This window comes from Netta rufina (assembly GCF_964035555.1).
Source record: "Netta rufina genome assembly, chromosome: 7".
Taxonomy (NCBI): domain Eukaryota; kingdom Metazoa; phylum Chordata; class Aves; order Anseriformes; family Anatidae; genus Netta; species Netta rufina.
This window is the reverse complement of record NC_140130.1, coordinates 7202075-7218194: the sequence shown is the minus strand read 5'-3', so window position 1 is coordinate 7218194 and position 16120 is coordinate 7202075. Positions and strand designations below refer to the sequence as shown.

The window sequence follows — 16120 nt, the reverse complement described above, 5'->3', positions numbered from 1 at the left end:
TCTTTCATTAATATATTTGTTTTACTTTCAGGTTTGTTGATAAAGTTGTATAATGCAGTAAAACATTTTGTAATTTAATGTAAATTAGTGCTACTACTCAATAGGCCATGGCTTCAGATTCTAGTTTCTTCCATTATAAGCATCCTGGCGAAAAGTATCTTTATCTTCCTGATGGTCAGGAAATAGGAAGAATAGCCTTCATTCTAAAAACTTAAGTATATTGGCCATGATGTGTTTCTCCAAAGTGATACAAATGGAAGGGATTTAAAACCCACTGAATTTATTGCTTTTTTAAAGGAGAAGAGAAAGAACTGAAGTTGGCATCTAGCAATGAACCCACAAAACATAAAAAGAAAAAGAAACAAATAAAAAAAAATCTGACCTCATTTACTGCCACGTAGTATTGCTGCTGCTGGAACCGAGGTGAGTTATCATTCCTGTCTCTCACCACAATCCGCACCTCATGGTTGATAATGGTGCCAACCTTTTTATTAACGCACTGGACTTGCACCACAATGGATTGAATGGACAGTGGCGGCTGTAAGTGAAAATATATTTTATAACATATAGTCAAAATATGAACTGAAGTAACAGGAGAGTTAAATACTACACCGATATTAATATTGCTCAGGTTCACTTGTAGCCCATCAGCCTGTGTTACGTTTGATGCTGTACTGTTCCTGTATTTAAACAGCTTCTCTGAGAGCGTCCTAGCTACAACTCATGCCAGCAGTGATCCATGTAGACCCACACTTCTGAAAGCTGCACTGCGCAGGCTGAGATTTGCTGTCTGACTGTGCTAACACATCAAGTGCAGCATCCAAAAATCCTCCACAAGGTTAGCCCTCACATTTTGATTATCATCCGATTATTGAAAGACACCTAGAGAATGTCACACATTTTAACCTTTGATTGGCTAGTATTTGAATGGAAAGGTCGAGTCAGAAATTAATTAAAGATTCTACTACCTGCATTTATCAAGTAATTTAAAAACAACTTGGTCACTGCTACGTATAGACAATCCAGAGTCTTGGTTTTACTACACTGAACACCGTAATATTCAAATAAAAATAACTCCATTTTGATTTATTATCTAACAGTCAGCAGAGAGCAAGCACACATGGGAAGGGACAAAAGAAGAATCCTCTGTATATATTGACCTCAGTCTTCATGAGACTAAACAACTCAAAAGCATAATTTACAAATGCCTATGAATTCACTGTACTGTAGAGAACAAACAGCTTTTTGTACTGAGATTCTGAGACTTAAAATTATACCATAATTATATATCTGCATAATTATGCTTTCACTCATTCTAAATGCTACAATTTCTCTGAGTGATTGATTTTTTTCCAGTTTTGCTATAATGGACTTTAGAACCATATGGCTTTCTTTACCCTTCAGACTGTGGCATTGATCAGTTTTTAAAGAGTCAGCAGACATGGGAAAAGAAGGTGTTTTTATGTTGTTGTTGAGAACTTACATGAAATTTTGATTCTTCCTTAAACTCTTTGCACTCAACTTTCTCAGCAATTAGGTACAGTGTGAGCCTTTATCTAATAACGGGTTCTCATTGCTGTAAAAATCTGCAGCCAACTGTGAGGTGCTTCTACTTCTAACACAGGTAGGAATATACCAAATATAACTGCTAACTTAAATTAAAACTTGAAAGTTATTATCTCTATTTTGCAAGCTGGCATTCTTTGCAAGAATTATGGAATTTTTAGACCATCTTTAATAAGTTAAAAATGCAACTGAGATCATCTGCCGTTGTTTGTGATACCTAAGAAAATGATAGCTGTTTGTTGCTGCAGATACATAAATCTGTGATGTTGTGGATTTGCAAGCATCATTTGGTCTTTTTCGTAAGAACATGTGAAAAATGTTTTTTCCCTTTTCTTGAGGTATGGAAGCATAAGACTATTATTATTTCTGCTTGGTCAGTGCTTAGATTTTAAATCAGATCTGTAAATAAATGCTTGTCAATTTTGACATTTACTGACAATAAATGTAAATACATAATGGCACCATTTGTTTATCATACTGGGGACAAGTTATCCTAACACATTTTAGCAGTTTCTTTCCCCTCCGGTTCTGATTCATCTCTATTCATCCTTCCTAAGTACTTGAAGTTTTGGAAGGGAGGTCGGGAATTTTCTTTTTATCCAATTTTATTTGGAAAAACATACTGTCATTCTCAGTAAAATCAGTCAATGGATTCTAATTGGATTTTCTTTCAAGAAAAGTAATAAAAGAAAGAATGAGATTGGGTTATCTGAATCAGCAGAGGGTTGACAGGCGGTCACACAAGAGAAAAATGGCAAGAGCATCGAACCATATTGCATGTAATCACATATGCACCATTTGTGAATCAGACTCCAATTTCTGCTCTGTAATCAAAAACTTGATTTTAAGGTTGGAATTAATAAAAAAAAATCTATTGGTATTACAAGGTTTCACACAGTTTTCACTTGAAAGATGAGAAATGCAGCTTTTCTTTGTTAAACAAATAAAGAAACAAAGAACTGCACACACTCCAAAATGATTTTCTGATTTAGGGGTTTGTATAGTTCTGGTTCTGAAGGTTGGAAACACCTATTAGATGAGAGACGTATTAATCAAGTTCATGGCATAAGTTCCACACTTTCATTTGATCAGCAGGTTGGGTTTTCACAGTTTGCTTTCATTTTTTTTGGCTTGCAACTTAAATTGAGATTCACTGAGACCACAAAGAGAGATACAGCAGCGCTCACACCCAAAATCTGTATTACTACCCTAAATCTCATTTTTTCTTTTCATACCCTTATAAATTGAAGCAAACACAAATAAGCAATCTTATGCAGCACTAGGGATAAAAATGTATTGAATCCACCTGTAGACACCAGTTGTTGTTTTTTTTTTTCCCAAGTGTTTCCTAGCTCATAGTAAAAATGAAGAAATAACCCCATAAAAACTAATGTAAAAACATTATTACCCATACGTAAATTAAGCAAATTTATACCATTCATTCATTTCCTTGTGAGTTGAGTCTACAGTGCCGTTCTTTGCAAGAAATGCCTATGTATTCATAAGGATATAAAGCATTTATGAGCTTAGACAAACTGTCACTAACACAGCAGTCCAACTCCTGCCCATCTCAAAGGCAGCCAGCTGTTGGGCATTGGAGGCAATGTCACCTCTTGGCTAATGCACAGGGATCTCCTTTTTCCACAGGTCTGTTCTGCCGTGTTTTGTGTTGATTACCTTCATTTTACTTTTTAAAATAGTTTGTGAATTAAGCTAATTAAGAATGGCTGAATTCAATTAGCTTTTTAAAAAAAATGGAAATGATGATAAATTTGCATGTTGTTTTTGATACTAATGAACGTATCTCAAAATACATGGAGAAAACAAATTACTTGATCAAGCCAATATAAAACAAACTTTCATTGATGCCAAGGAGAACTCCTGATCTTTAAATCACGCTTTCCATGTTGCTTACAGTCACTTGTAAGCCAGTTTTTCTTGCAGATTCTGCTGAACTGCAGCCATGTTGTAACATCGAGGCAATGTCTGTACTTTCAAAAAGCATTCCTCTTGAATGAAATCAGCATAGATGAGAATATTCCTTTTTTTTTTTTTTATAATCTTTCCACAAAAAAATAAAACTTGCTTAAAAACATTTAATGCTACTAGGAAAAAGCATACCACACAAATTTTGTGTTACCTTATACTAAAAACAAACAAACAAACAAAAAACTAGCACATTTTCGTTTGAGTATGTCAAGCTTTGCAAGTAAATTGAAATTGAAACGTGAATTGTAATATGCACAACTCCTTTGCTTTCTCTTACATTTCATAAGCTAATGTACACAGGTAGAGCAGGCTTTGAGTCATGGGCCATGAGGCGAGCAGGACTTCTCCCAGACAACAGCAGCAAAACATAAAAATGCTTTTGATTCAATAAACAATTTTGGTGCAAGAAGTATTTCTGCTAATTCACACAACTATTTGTTCTGTCTTTATTATTGTGTTTGCCCACATAATATTGTTATGCACATCGCCAAGTGTGCTCCCAGTAAGTCCTTACAAAGAATCAAATTAACTCTGTTCACATTCATCTGGGGACAAAAGATAGATGCTGCTATTATGTTCTAGCAATTCTTGTGTTTATGATCACTCTTCAAGTATACACTGACTCAGAAAATAAAGTCTGTGGGGAGAAAAGGAAACAAACTCCAAACTTACGTCCCTGTCCAGAACTCGACCAGTGCTGTTTAGGTACAACCTCTGGCTGATGGGATCGAGGATCACCCAGTAATCTACATTGTCCTTTAAAGAGAGTTCAATGGTGGGGTCTGGGCCGCCTGCTGTCCCTTTGATCAGCATATTGTCAACCAGGATAGTGCCTGCAAAAAAACAAAGGGCACACAAGGGAGACATTTATGCATTCACTGACATTTTTATATATTTTAATAATAATGTCAACACTCAAAATACAATTTTCTAAAACGGGTTTCTGGTATCTTATGTTCTGAGTGATGTTTAAGAAGTCTGATTATCTTGAGTGAAAAACCGCCTCTGACACTGAAGCTATTTCAGACAACACCAGAAGAAAAACAAAGTGAAATAACTTGTGTTGAGGATGAGACCCATCAAAGATAACTATTTAACATCATTCTTTTTTTTTTCCTCTATTGAGTAATCATCCCCCAATCTTACCTCAAAAGAATGCAATCAAGTAACAACCAAAATGGAAATATATTTTCCGTAGCAAGTACAACACAACAAGGTGAGGGGGGAAAGAAAAAAAAAAACACAACAGCAACAAAAAACAGTTACATGAAGCTCTACAAGGGAAAAAAAAAAAAAAAAAAAGTCATTGTTCTTCAACAGCAAACTAGATTGTAGCAAAAAGAAAACGATGTCGAACAAGACAAAAGGGAAACCAATTAGGACCAAACATGTACTCAGCGTGTATAATCTGCTTTTCTTTTCTTGTCCCATCATTTCAGTTAAGCCTTGCCTACACTCCAGCTTCCTTTCTAAATGTCAAGCATTACTAACTACCATGAACGTCATACTCCAGAGTCTCAGAGATGCACGCACAGTACCTATGAACACTTCCCTAAAACTTCATTTTTTGCTAAAGAATTAACACTACCCAGGTTTCTTCACACAAAGCATTAAAAGAAATAATATCGGTTTAAATTCGTTGACAGGTAAGAAAAAAAATCTGTGAATGTCACTAGCTGTAGAAGATTTAAATTGGTGAAAAATACTAATCAGATAACCTCACGTTTTGCAGACCCAAATAATTTGTTTCAAAAAGCAGAGTAAAGTTTCTTTATACCCTCAGTTTACAATGACAGTGACTATAAATACATGAATCTGTACGGAGGGGGGCTCTGAGTCGGAATGATGTTTTGTTATGGATAAAATGGGAAAACTAATTATTGGTCTCTTTATAGTTTTACAATTGTATTGAGGAAAACACCACAGTAAGGGTTTTTCAACTGTTTATTTTGAAACTACTGTTTTAGAGATGACAGTAACAAACACTGCCAAGCATCTGTAACTTTAGAGCAAAGAAGTTTTTTTAAGTTAGAAGAAGAACACCCTTTTAGCCACCTGAGAAACAAAGTTTTGGAGCTATTGGCACGACCTCTTGTGAGAGGTTCTGTACAGTGTTACCCCAGCCCAGCAGCTTGACGCTCATACAGCTTTCCAGAGGCCACCGCCAGTTTATTGGAAGGGTATTTCACCAGGAGAAACAAGCTGAATGCCAACTCTATTGCAGTTCTAAGTGTTTATATGTCCAATCACCAACAAAATCCGCGAGCTTCTGTACATTGCCCTCATAATTATGCCTCAGTGATGATGCAAAGAAGTAAGCAACCAAAATTTGAGATCATCTGAAAAGGTGCCCAAAACCAGCCTCCCTGAAAACAACCAAGACAAAAAACACCACGACCACCGTAATGGCTCGAGTTGTTTTAACTTCTTAGTCTTCTTGTTTAGACCTGAAGGTGAAGTCAAAGTTCTGGCTACATTTTCACCAACTCCACTACCAATGAAAGTCCTCTCTTCAAATGACTGCAAAGGGAAATAATAATCTCCAATTTCCACCGGTGAATGTCACCACATTTTGGGCTACCTGAGCTGCAACTACTAGAAAATAACCCATGCACATATTCCTGCTGTGAAAAGGGGTAGCTTAAGGGATGTAAGAGCTGGGGCAATTGCAAGAACCAGATGACATGATTAGGAAATAGAGGAAGGAAAAAGCAGCAACAGTTTGTCTGCTTTCCCATTACGAAGGCTGTGAAGACACCTAACGGCAAAAGGTACCAGGACATGAAGCCCTCAAAACTTCAAGCTGATACGCTTCAGATGCTTCAGCAATTGTGAAATACAAGAAGTGTGTCCCTAAAAACTTAAGTGTACAAATAAATGATTGTCTTATAATGAAAGCTAGTCCCTGTTTTTCACAAAACTCCAGCTTATAAAAAGGCAATAATCCATCATTAGTAGGTCCTGAATGAAAGGACAGTAGTGAGGGGAAATTGCTCTCAAACTTTACAGCCTTGTGGCCTATACACATACCCAACATATCTGGCACAAAAGGGGTTAGACCAGTAATTGTGGCAGAGCCCTGACTGCTAATTAAGTAAGTCTGCAGGGCTGTGCCCCTGTGAGAAGGTAGCAATCACCTTTCCAAGAAGTGCACGCAAGTAATCAGAGAAAAAACTATGTTCTTCAAAGGCATGTATAAATTCCTCATGGCACTGAGTGTGTTTGGAAGGGGCAAGACCCAAGGACTTAATTGCAAAAGCCCTTTCTGCACTTTAAGTATGACACTCTGTTTTCCTTACAGGCAGAAAAGAAGTACAATAATTTTGGACAGCAACATCTATGCAAGGGGGAAAGCACTGTAAAATAGTCACACACATCATTCGTTTGGTTTGTTGCTCTTGGTCCATAGAGGCTTCACCCTCCTTTGCCTAGTTTCCAGAAAACTGGCTTTTGCCAAAGTCAACCTTAAGCAAGGGCTAAAGAGATCAAATAGTAACTTAATTTTTAATGTAGCTGAAAAAAAAAAAAAAAAAAAAAAAAAAAAGCAACTACAATTACATACTTTTTTTAAAAAAAAATATTTAATCAACTTAAAATCTTGATGCAATGATGAATTTTGTGCAGTCTCTAGTAAAACACTGCTACTTAACTGACCTTACTGCTTTGAATTCTCCATCCAATTTGACTCTCCTCTGTTGCACTCCATAATAGCTACCTGCTTGATTTAACAAAGCACTACTCGCTTTGTTTTCAGAGACTCCTTTGTTCTTAAAAATACAATGGGTTTGTTTCAGAAATTCGCAAGGCACTCACACTCTCTAATCAAGAACCAGCAGTACACAAACAAGCCATTTTTAAAATCATCCTTAAAGTATTACTTTTGTAAACTAAAAAGAATCTGAAATTGTGTTGTGTTTTGTGTGTGTGTGTGTGTGTTTTTTTCTGTTTTTTAATATCTATTGTTTTGGTGCTTACATCCTGCCTCTGTCCTTGACCTAAAATGCCAGGGAAGTAATAAATCTGAATAGATGCAGAGTCTGATGCAACCAAATAGACATTTTGTCCATAAACGCACCGTACATGCAAAAACAAACACATCCCTTGATATTGGCAACGCACTAATACAATAGCTTTCATAACCTTTTTGTGAAAAGCCCAAGTGATGTTCTCACTGAAATGAAGTCTTTTACCTTATTACAGAAGTAACATACCTTCTCCTGGAACTACACTGGAATTTCAATTTTACCCTAGTGGGGGGTGGGGAGCTGTTCAAAATCCACAGAGGACACATGATAAGGATCTTGCATCTCACAGCAGGATCACAATTTAAAGGGAATTAATATGGAACCAGTCTCAAGGAAACAAAGTCAAGCAAGTTATGTGTAAAAAAAAAAAAAAAAAAGAGAGAGAGAGAAAAGAAAAAAAGAAAAACAACAGAAATGAACATAATTGACAAAAAAGAGCAATATTATTTTCAGGTGTGATAATACTCTTCTGAAAACAACGACATTTACTCATAAATGCTATCTGAGCTTGCTGGAAATTATTCAGCATGTAGCTACAAAACAAGCCAACAGAAATAAAATTTATAAAGCACCGCTGCTTTATTTGTAAATATTGTAACAATAGTTGTACACCACACTATCCCTTTGAGATGAATCCAGAAGCTGAAAATCTTCGTTAGACTGAAATAACAGGGAAGTGTTTGTTTTTTCACATTAATCACAGGAGAAGGTGATCTTTCCATGGGAAGCACATTACAAGGGACTCAGGCACAAAAGTCATGAAATACAGAATTAGCTGTTTATGCTCTGCTAAAGAGAGCAGACCCTTAGTACTCAGTGAGAACTTACTAAATGATTTAGATACATCTTGGGATTATTTTAGCTGAACATTTCAGCAGAGCCCTTTCTTTAAAAAGCCAGTGAAATACGATTGGCCTGGGAGCAACCCTTATGCTAGCACATAAATTAGAGAACAGAATCTAGCTGAATGAAACCTGCAGTGCTCAGCTTTCAGTAGTCACAAGGCATTCACATCAGTTTCCTAAATTCAGAAACTACAAAATGAAAAAAGGGGGTTGTTTACTTCCACACGTATTATTTCTGATTTAAAAAATCAATTGGAAGTTCTAGAAAAGCATCACACAATCACAGGCTAACCTAAGTTGGCAGGGACCCACAAGCTCCATGAGGGAGCTGCAGGCCACCATGAGGCCTCCCCTTATCTCCTCTGCTCTGGGCTGAACAAACCGAGGGCCCTCAGCTGCTCCTCACACGCCTTGCCCTCTGGGCCCTTCATCATCCTCACAGCCTCCTCTGGGGGCTCTCTAATGGCCTTATGCCCTTCTGGTACTGCGGCACCCCAATCCGCACGCAGTGCTCGAGGCGAGGCTGCAGCAGGCCAAGCAGAGCAGGATGATCCCTTCCCTCTTTGTGAACCTGTGCTGGCTGTGACCAGTGACTGTGCTGTCCTTCAACAACTCCCAGAATAATATTCTCCAGGCAATGAAATTTTCTTTGTCTTCTTACTTGAAGTGATGACAAGAAAGATGGAAGAGAGCCAGAAGCAGGATTTCTCCTTCCACAGATGCTGAGCACTAGGCACATGGAGCACAATCCTACTCCACACTTGATGCTACCAAAGTGGTGCAGCAGGCAAAGGCTAAACTTCATGCCTGAACAGGGGACTAAGGATCTACACGTCCCAGATGGTCAGTCTCAGTGACAAAGAGCCATACTTAACTGCAACCAATTAAGCAAGCCATGATTCTGCACAAACACAAAATACAAATTGGACACATCTTACCCTCATGAGGATGTTGTAGACAACAGTGTGTAATGTTCCATATCCTTTGTACTTGATGGGCCTCCAGCTGCGTTCAAGTGTGGAACACAAAATGACAAAATCTACAGGAGCGCTCACAGGCTATGTGGCTGAAGCCCACACTGAGTCGTAAGTACAGTCTGAAGATTTTATCATCCAAACATATTTATACTTCCTTCAAGAACCGCCTAAAACATGTTATTCTTACTTCTAAAGTTGACAAAAAGATAAAGCCTCTTGCAACAGCATGATTAACCTCTGACATCACTGAATTACATTAGCAACTACTTCAACTGATTGATGTATGAAAAGGTTAAACAGACAAAAATAGTATTTTGCTGTTCACACAGAACATATTTTACATTTCAGCATATTAATCAAGTCTATATAACAAGTCCAAGCAACATGTCAGGGAATTTACATTAAACAAACACAGTGTTTCCTACAGCTTGGAACAAAAGTTGTGAATTTTTCAGCCTGTGGTATTTAGCCTGGGAGAATTATGTATGTTATCCATCTGGAAGAAGTGACTTTAAGGAAGAATCAGCTATCCTACGCATTGTACCCGCAGAAGCACAGTACATTAGATGAGGAATATTACATATTGCTTATTTACTTATGGGAAAGGAGATTAAGTTTCCTAAATAAAAAGGAAAAAAGATGGTAGTTAAAAGGCATAAACACACACATACTCAACTCTTTGAGCTATGGTAAGGGCAAGTACCAATAATTATCAACAGATGAAAGAAAACTCATCACTTCTGCACTCTAAAACAATGGTGATTTTTCTCTAGGCTTTGTGTAATAAAAATAAATAAAACCAACCAAGGTAGAACAGTGAGAATTGGGAGCCCTACAGAAATAAGAAACTCCTGAGACAGCTGTTACAGATAGCACCTCTGGAGAGCAGCAAGCTACCATGCTTATACTTGGTGGTGGTGAAGATGAGAGGCATCTTGGCTGGTATCCAAGTATGGAGCTGGGAAAGCAGATATCAGACACTCCCAGTGGTGAATAACCCTCTACCAAAGGTTGAAGGACACTCTCCTTGGTGCCTACCCTCTTGCATCTTCTGTTGGCTGAGTAGAGACCAGAATAGGCAGAGGGAACTCAGAAATTCAGGAAGGTTTCTGCCTGCAAGTCCCACATCTGCCTGCCCAGGACCACTAAATATGTCCTACAAAACACGAGTTTCACCTGCATGCATCCAGTTGCTTCTCCTCTTAGTGAGTCCTCAGCAACTTTTACGCAGTGTGTAATATGCCAAGTTTCTTTCAGATAGAACAAATGTGCATTATAAAATACCTCTATCTCTGTACTGCTTTCCTCTGCCTGCCACTGATGGTAAAGCAATTTGAAAATGGAGATTAATTTCTTATAGAAAGGCATTAGATGGATCAGTTGAAATGGTAGTTGCTTGCTTTGATATTCTATAGAGTTTTCATAGCAAAACCTGGATCACAAACTTATTTTTCTACATTTGCAGGTGTATGTCTGTAGTAAAGGATGGATTAAATAGCAATAAATAAGAAGTCTCAAGAAAATGAAAACCTTAATGCAGAAAGTAAATTCTGAACATTATCCTGAACTTACTTAGAACCGCGCTGTTTTATGAACAAAAGAATAGGATGATTCTGCAAAGCCAGCGCTAGGGTTACACATTTCCAACTCTTTTTCCTCACATCATCAGTAGATATCTTTGAGAAGTTTCCAAGGTTGTTTCAAGATAATTTTCCTGTGCTCCTGTCCTGTCTCCCCTCTTCCATCTCTGTATGCAGCCACAGCCTCTGAACAATTACAGCTAAAACCAGCCCATTACTTCGGCAAAAAAATAGGAGTTAAGACAAATTCAAATTTTAGGCTTTAACTCCTGGTCATCCCACCTAGACCTTATGACTTCCCACCTGGAGCCACTGTAAGAATCTGAGTATGACAAGGAAAAGGTTTACCCTTCAGACTCTGTACAGTACCAGTCTGAGTCCATGATAAGGAAAACGTGTGACCTTAGGGTTTTTTTTGTTGTTGTTTTTTTTTTTTTTTTTTTTTTTTTTTTTTTTTTTTTTTTACTTATTCCTAGCCATCAGATTCCTAGCACATCACCTCAGGCTGAAAGGATGCAGCAAGATGGTGGGAGACATTTCCTGATGTGGGAAAGGCAGCGGCACGGCGATCCCACTTAGATCAGAGCATACATATGTCTGTCCTGTGGGACATAAGGAATCACACTCCTTCCTCCTCGCCTTCCCTCTGCTTCTTTAGTGATATGCTTAGAGCCCCATAAAGGCACAGAAGATGCACCTCATTACTTCAAGTGACTCGTATGTCACTGAGACATCTGACCCACAGTTTCTACACAGAAAGATAACAAGGATCAAAAGAAAACAGGAGAAGAAAGGTGTGATGGTCCCTATTTTTCCCCCTCCTTCTAAGAGGACAAGCAAGAGATAAACATGTAAAGATTCAGTGTGGGAAGAGAGAGAAAGAAGCCTGGGATAAAACAGCAAAAAGTAGAGTGAAGCAGAGATTAACACAGCAGCACCAAGAGAAGTAGAGATTAAAGCAAGACAACACACAGACCAGGGATGCAGGAAAAAAAGAATTCAGGCTGTAGAGAGTACGTTGTCCTGACACAAATGGGGCTGAGGACTGGAGAAGTGAGGGGCTGGCCTGTGGCCTAAATTAACAAGTTGCAACTTTACTTCATCAAGTCCAAGATGTATTCAATTTACACAAAACCCCATCCTGAAAAATTATAACAAAGAAGCATCTCAGACAAAAACAAGTGCCCTATCCTTCATCACATAGGGGGGAAAAAAAAAAAAAAAAAAAAAAAAAAAGTGAAAACAATGAGTTCTGAATGCTTAAAAAAAAAAAGGAAAAAGACAAAATAAGTTGTTCAGAAATCTCTTTTTATTTATTTATTTATTTAATGCTTGGGGTTGCAGCAGCAGGATAATTGCCTGGTTCACACAGAAGGGTCCTCTTGTTCCACCTTTGATGTTTTATGGGGGAAGGTCACGGCAAGGCCCCACGCCGAAGCCACTAACGTTGATTTTTCTATTATCTTCTACAAGGGCACCCGACAAAAAGCTTGTACTGAGAAACTTAAATTACATAGGTAATACATGCCAATATCCAAGGACTGACTCAAGCTTGTTGATTTTCAACATACCATTATTTTATTTCTCCATACCTCAACAGAACCCATTACTTCTACCTAAAGACAGGCTGTAGAACTTGATTCTTGGCAGAGTAGATTCCTCCACCACACAGCCACAGAATCACAGCACAGCTTGGGCTGGAAGGGACCTTAAAGCTCAGCCTGTTCCAACCCTTGCCATGGGCAGGGACACCTTCCACCAGATCAGGCTGCCCAGAGCTCCATCCAGCCTGCCCATAGACTACCCAGAGCAAAATCCAGACTCTTGCTCCCAGATACTATAGTAGCAACACAAGGTAAATTGGAGTAAATTGCAACTTATCCCCCACAACACCTGAGCAAGCACTGGCTGCTTCCTAGAACCTCCTCCTCCAGTGGCCACATCAGTTTCTAGCATTTCATTTCTCCTTTTTTAACCAGCTCAGGTGATGCATGCTGCTGCTAAAACCACTTAGCTGTCCTTTTATTTTTTTAATTTAAATCCTCAATAAAACCCAGTTCTTAACGCAGTGATAATAGCCACTTAAAAGTTATTTCAGATATGAAGCTGTGATCAACTTTTTGCCCTATGGGCATGACTTTTCATTTACCTAGATTACATTTCATCTGCCATTCACTCTACTCAATAGAACTAATAAAGTTCCCTGCATACACCACCCTCCTCCCTTTTTTTTTTTTTTTTTTTTAATTACTCTGGACATCCAAGCCAGATGACTGCTACTGGAAGATTTATAAATACGCTGGGTATTGGATAAATGGATTGGAGATTTAGATGAGATGTGACGTGAGGAAGAAATTCTTCACTCGAAGCACAAAGCGCACGTGGGAATTAGGGCTGGAGATGCACCTTGCTTCTGTTCTTTTCCATAAAGAATAGAATGAAATTGCCTAAAAAGCGGTGTTAAAAATAAACCCGGGGCACAGGCTGGGAGGTGCAGGGCAGTCCCTGTGGCCAAGGGGCAGCCTTTCTCTATGGCAAGCCAAATGGGGTGGGGGAGCCAGCCCCAGAAAAGGGGCCCTCAGCCCCCCAACCCTCCTCCTTGTCCATGGGAGGGCATCTTCCAGGCCGCTCCCAGCACAGCCGCCTTTGGCCACGCGTGGGCCACTCCATCGCAGAGGCTTGCTGAGGCCACCGTGGCCACCACTTTGCTGCGGGCCCTATAAAACAGGCCCCCTGCAGCTGGCCCAGCACTCGCTGAGCATCTGGGCCCTCTGACTGCCAGCTGGGGCGGCAGGAAGGAGACGAGAAGAGCAAGGCGAGCAGCAGGCCTCCTTGTGTGCGAGGACAGCCATGCAGTGCAGTGAAGCCCCCTGCTGGTTGCTCAGGCTCCATCACAAGCATTAGCTTGGAGCCACCAAACACCACGGACATCCCTCAGGCTTGTCCCAGCAATAAACAGCTCTTGCCGATTCTCAGGGGTTGTGTGAGTGCCTCTTTTTTTTTGGGGGGTGGAGGGGGGGGGGGGGTGGAGAGGAATGGGCTAAAGTGGCCCCAGGGGAGGTTTAGGTTGGGTATTAGGGAGAACTTTACCGAAAGGGTTGTGAGGCATTGGGATGGGCTACCCAGTGAAGTGGTGGAGTCACCATCCCTGGAGGTCTTGAAAAGACATTTAGATGTAGAGCTCAGTAATATGGTTTAGTGGGGGACTTGTTAGTGTCAGGTCAGAGGTTGGGCTAGGTGATGTTGGAGGTCTCTTCGAACCTAGGTGATTCTGTGAATATTCAGGTCTTAGTCGAGAGTTTTGCAGGAACCTACTAGTGACTTCTCTGTACTGTGAGATTCAGCAATGCTGCTTTTTTGTTGTTGTTGTTGTTGCTGCTTATCTATCAGTGCAAAAATCCTTCCTCTTATTGCATGACACTTTAAATCTTTGAAGAGGTTTTGCTAATGGTACTTGCCAAATTACTTTCAGAAATAGAGGTGAATTTTATCTCCTTCATCCTGGGTTCAGATCTCCCTTGTCCAAAGATTTACTAGGTTAAGCGAGATATTTGAGGCATTTCCAAACCACACAAACTCTTCTCCCAAAGCTTTTTAAAAGGTTACAGCTGCATGCACTGAATAGGCGTTGGTCATATGTTGCCCAAAGCACCATTTCCTCAAGGGCTAACTATACCTTGTGCTCCAAACACACAGAACAACTGGCAGACTGCCCTCTCCCCAGGTCAGCCGAGCAGCCCGAGTTGTTGGAATGGCCAGAGGGGAGCTCAGGGTCATGGCACAGCCTGGGTCCCCCAGGCCAGGGGCTTTTGGCAGCCTCCTGGGTCCCCAGACCCCCTTGTATCTGCTAAGATGGCAGATGAGTCTCCAGCAACTCCACCAGGGTGAAATGTTTGCTCTAATAAAATTTTAAACTGTGGGATATCTCTTCTGGGAGGTATTCCTGGGAGCCGCCAGGACCCGGCAGCCCTCGTGAGGGAGGCTGACGAGGCGAAGGCGGAGCCAGCAGCGCCCCCTCCCCAGCCATTCAAAAGCTGCCCCTAGGGAGCGCGAGCGACCAGGAGCGCGGCGACCAGGGCGGGCAAACAGGGCGTGGCGCGTCAGAAGGGAGTGGCGCGGCAGTTAGCGCGGCAGTTCGCGCAGGCAGGGCGCGCAGGCAGGGCAGAGCGCTCCCCCTACACACAAACAACACCTCGTTAACAACAGCCGTAGCTAGGTGATAATGGTCGCCACCAGGCACGGCGCGCTCTCCAGGAAGTCGGTACACACGCAGACCGACTACCCGTTAAAAAATGCCGCAGTTCAGGTCACCGGATGCAAGGAGTGTCTGAGCCTGTTGCTGCCATCGGCGGGAGGCAGAGAAACTGCGTGCGTGAGGTGCGAGCAGGTGGATGATCTGGTCCGCATGGTGGCGGAGCTCAAGGAGGAGGTGGAGAGGTTGAGGGCCATCAGGGAGTGTGAGCGGGAGATAGACTTCTGGAGTAACTCCCTGCAGGGCCTCAAGGGGAGGTGCCGAGGTGAGACTCCTCAAATGGGGGCGGACCCCCTGCCCTGTCCCCGTCGGGCAGAGGGAGGGGATCTGGGAGCTGAGGAGGAATGGAAACAAGTCCCTGCTCGACATCGCAGGCGATCCCCTCCCCTTCCGGCCCCACCTTCCCAGGTGCCCTTACACAACAGGTTTGAGGCCCTAGAGATTGAGAGGCCGGTGTGTGAGGAAGAGGTAGCAAATGTTCCCAGGAGGATGCCTGGGGCGAGGAGGTCGACTCCGCGCCTCAGGACTGCCTCCACCAAGAAAGACAGGAGGGTTATTGTTGTTGGTGACTCGATTCTTAGGGGAACAGAGGGCCCTATTTGTCGGCCTGACCCTACCCGTAGGGAAGTCTGCTGTCTCCCTGGGGCCACGGTCAGGGACGTTGCCAGGAAGCTTCCTAACCTGGTACGCCCCTCTGACTATTACCCCCTTTTGATAGTCCAGGCGGGCAGTGATAACATCGAAGAGAGAAGCCTCAAGGCTATCAAAAGGGACTTTAGGGGACTGGGTCGGTTAGTGGATGGAGCGGGAGTGCAGGTGGTGTTTTCGTCCATCCCTATGGTGGCAGGGAGGGGTTCAGAGAGGACACGGAAAGCCCACCTGTTAA

At 41.3% G+C, this 16120-nt stretch overlaps 1 protein-coding gene across 4 annotated transcripts in view; it reads right to left on the bottom strand.

Annotated features, from left to right (window-relative positions):
* PCDH15 (protocadherin related 15) overlaps positions 1-16120 on the bottom strand; it is a gene marked incomplete at both ends in the record, with an annotated part of 362472 nt that overhangs the window by 272289 nt on the left and 74063 nt on the right. For all 4 annotated transcript variants that reach the window (XM_084290012.1, XM_084290010.1, XM_084290013.1 and 1 more), the window contains 2 exons: positions 383-538; positions 4228-4388. In XM_084290012.1, coding sequence (XP_084146138.1) covers positions 383-538; positions 4228-4388 — 317 coding nt within the window. The remainder of the gene's footprint in view (positions 1-382; positions 539-4227; positions 4389-16120) is intronic.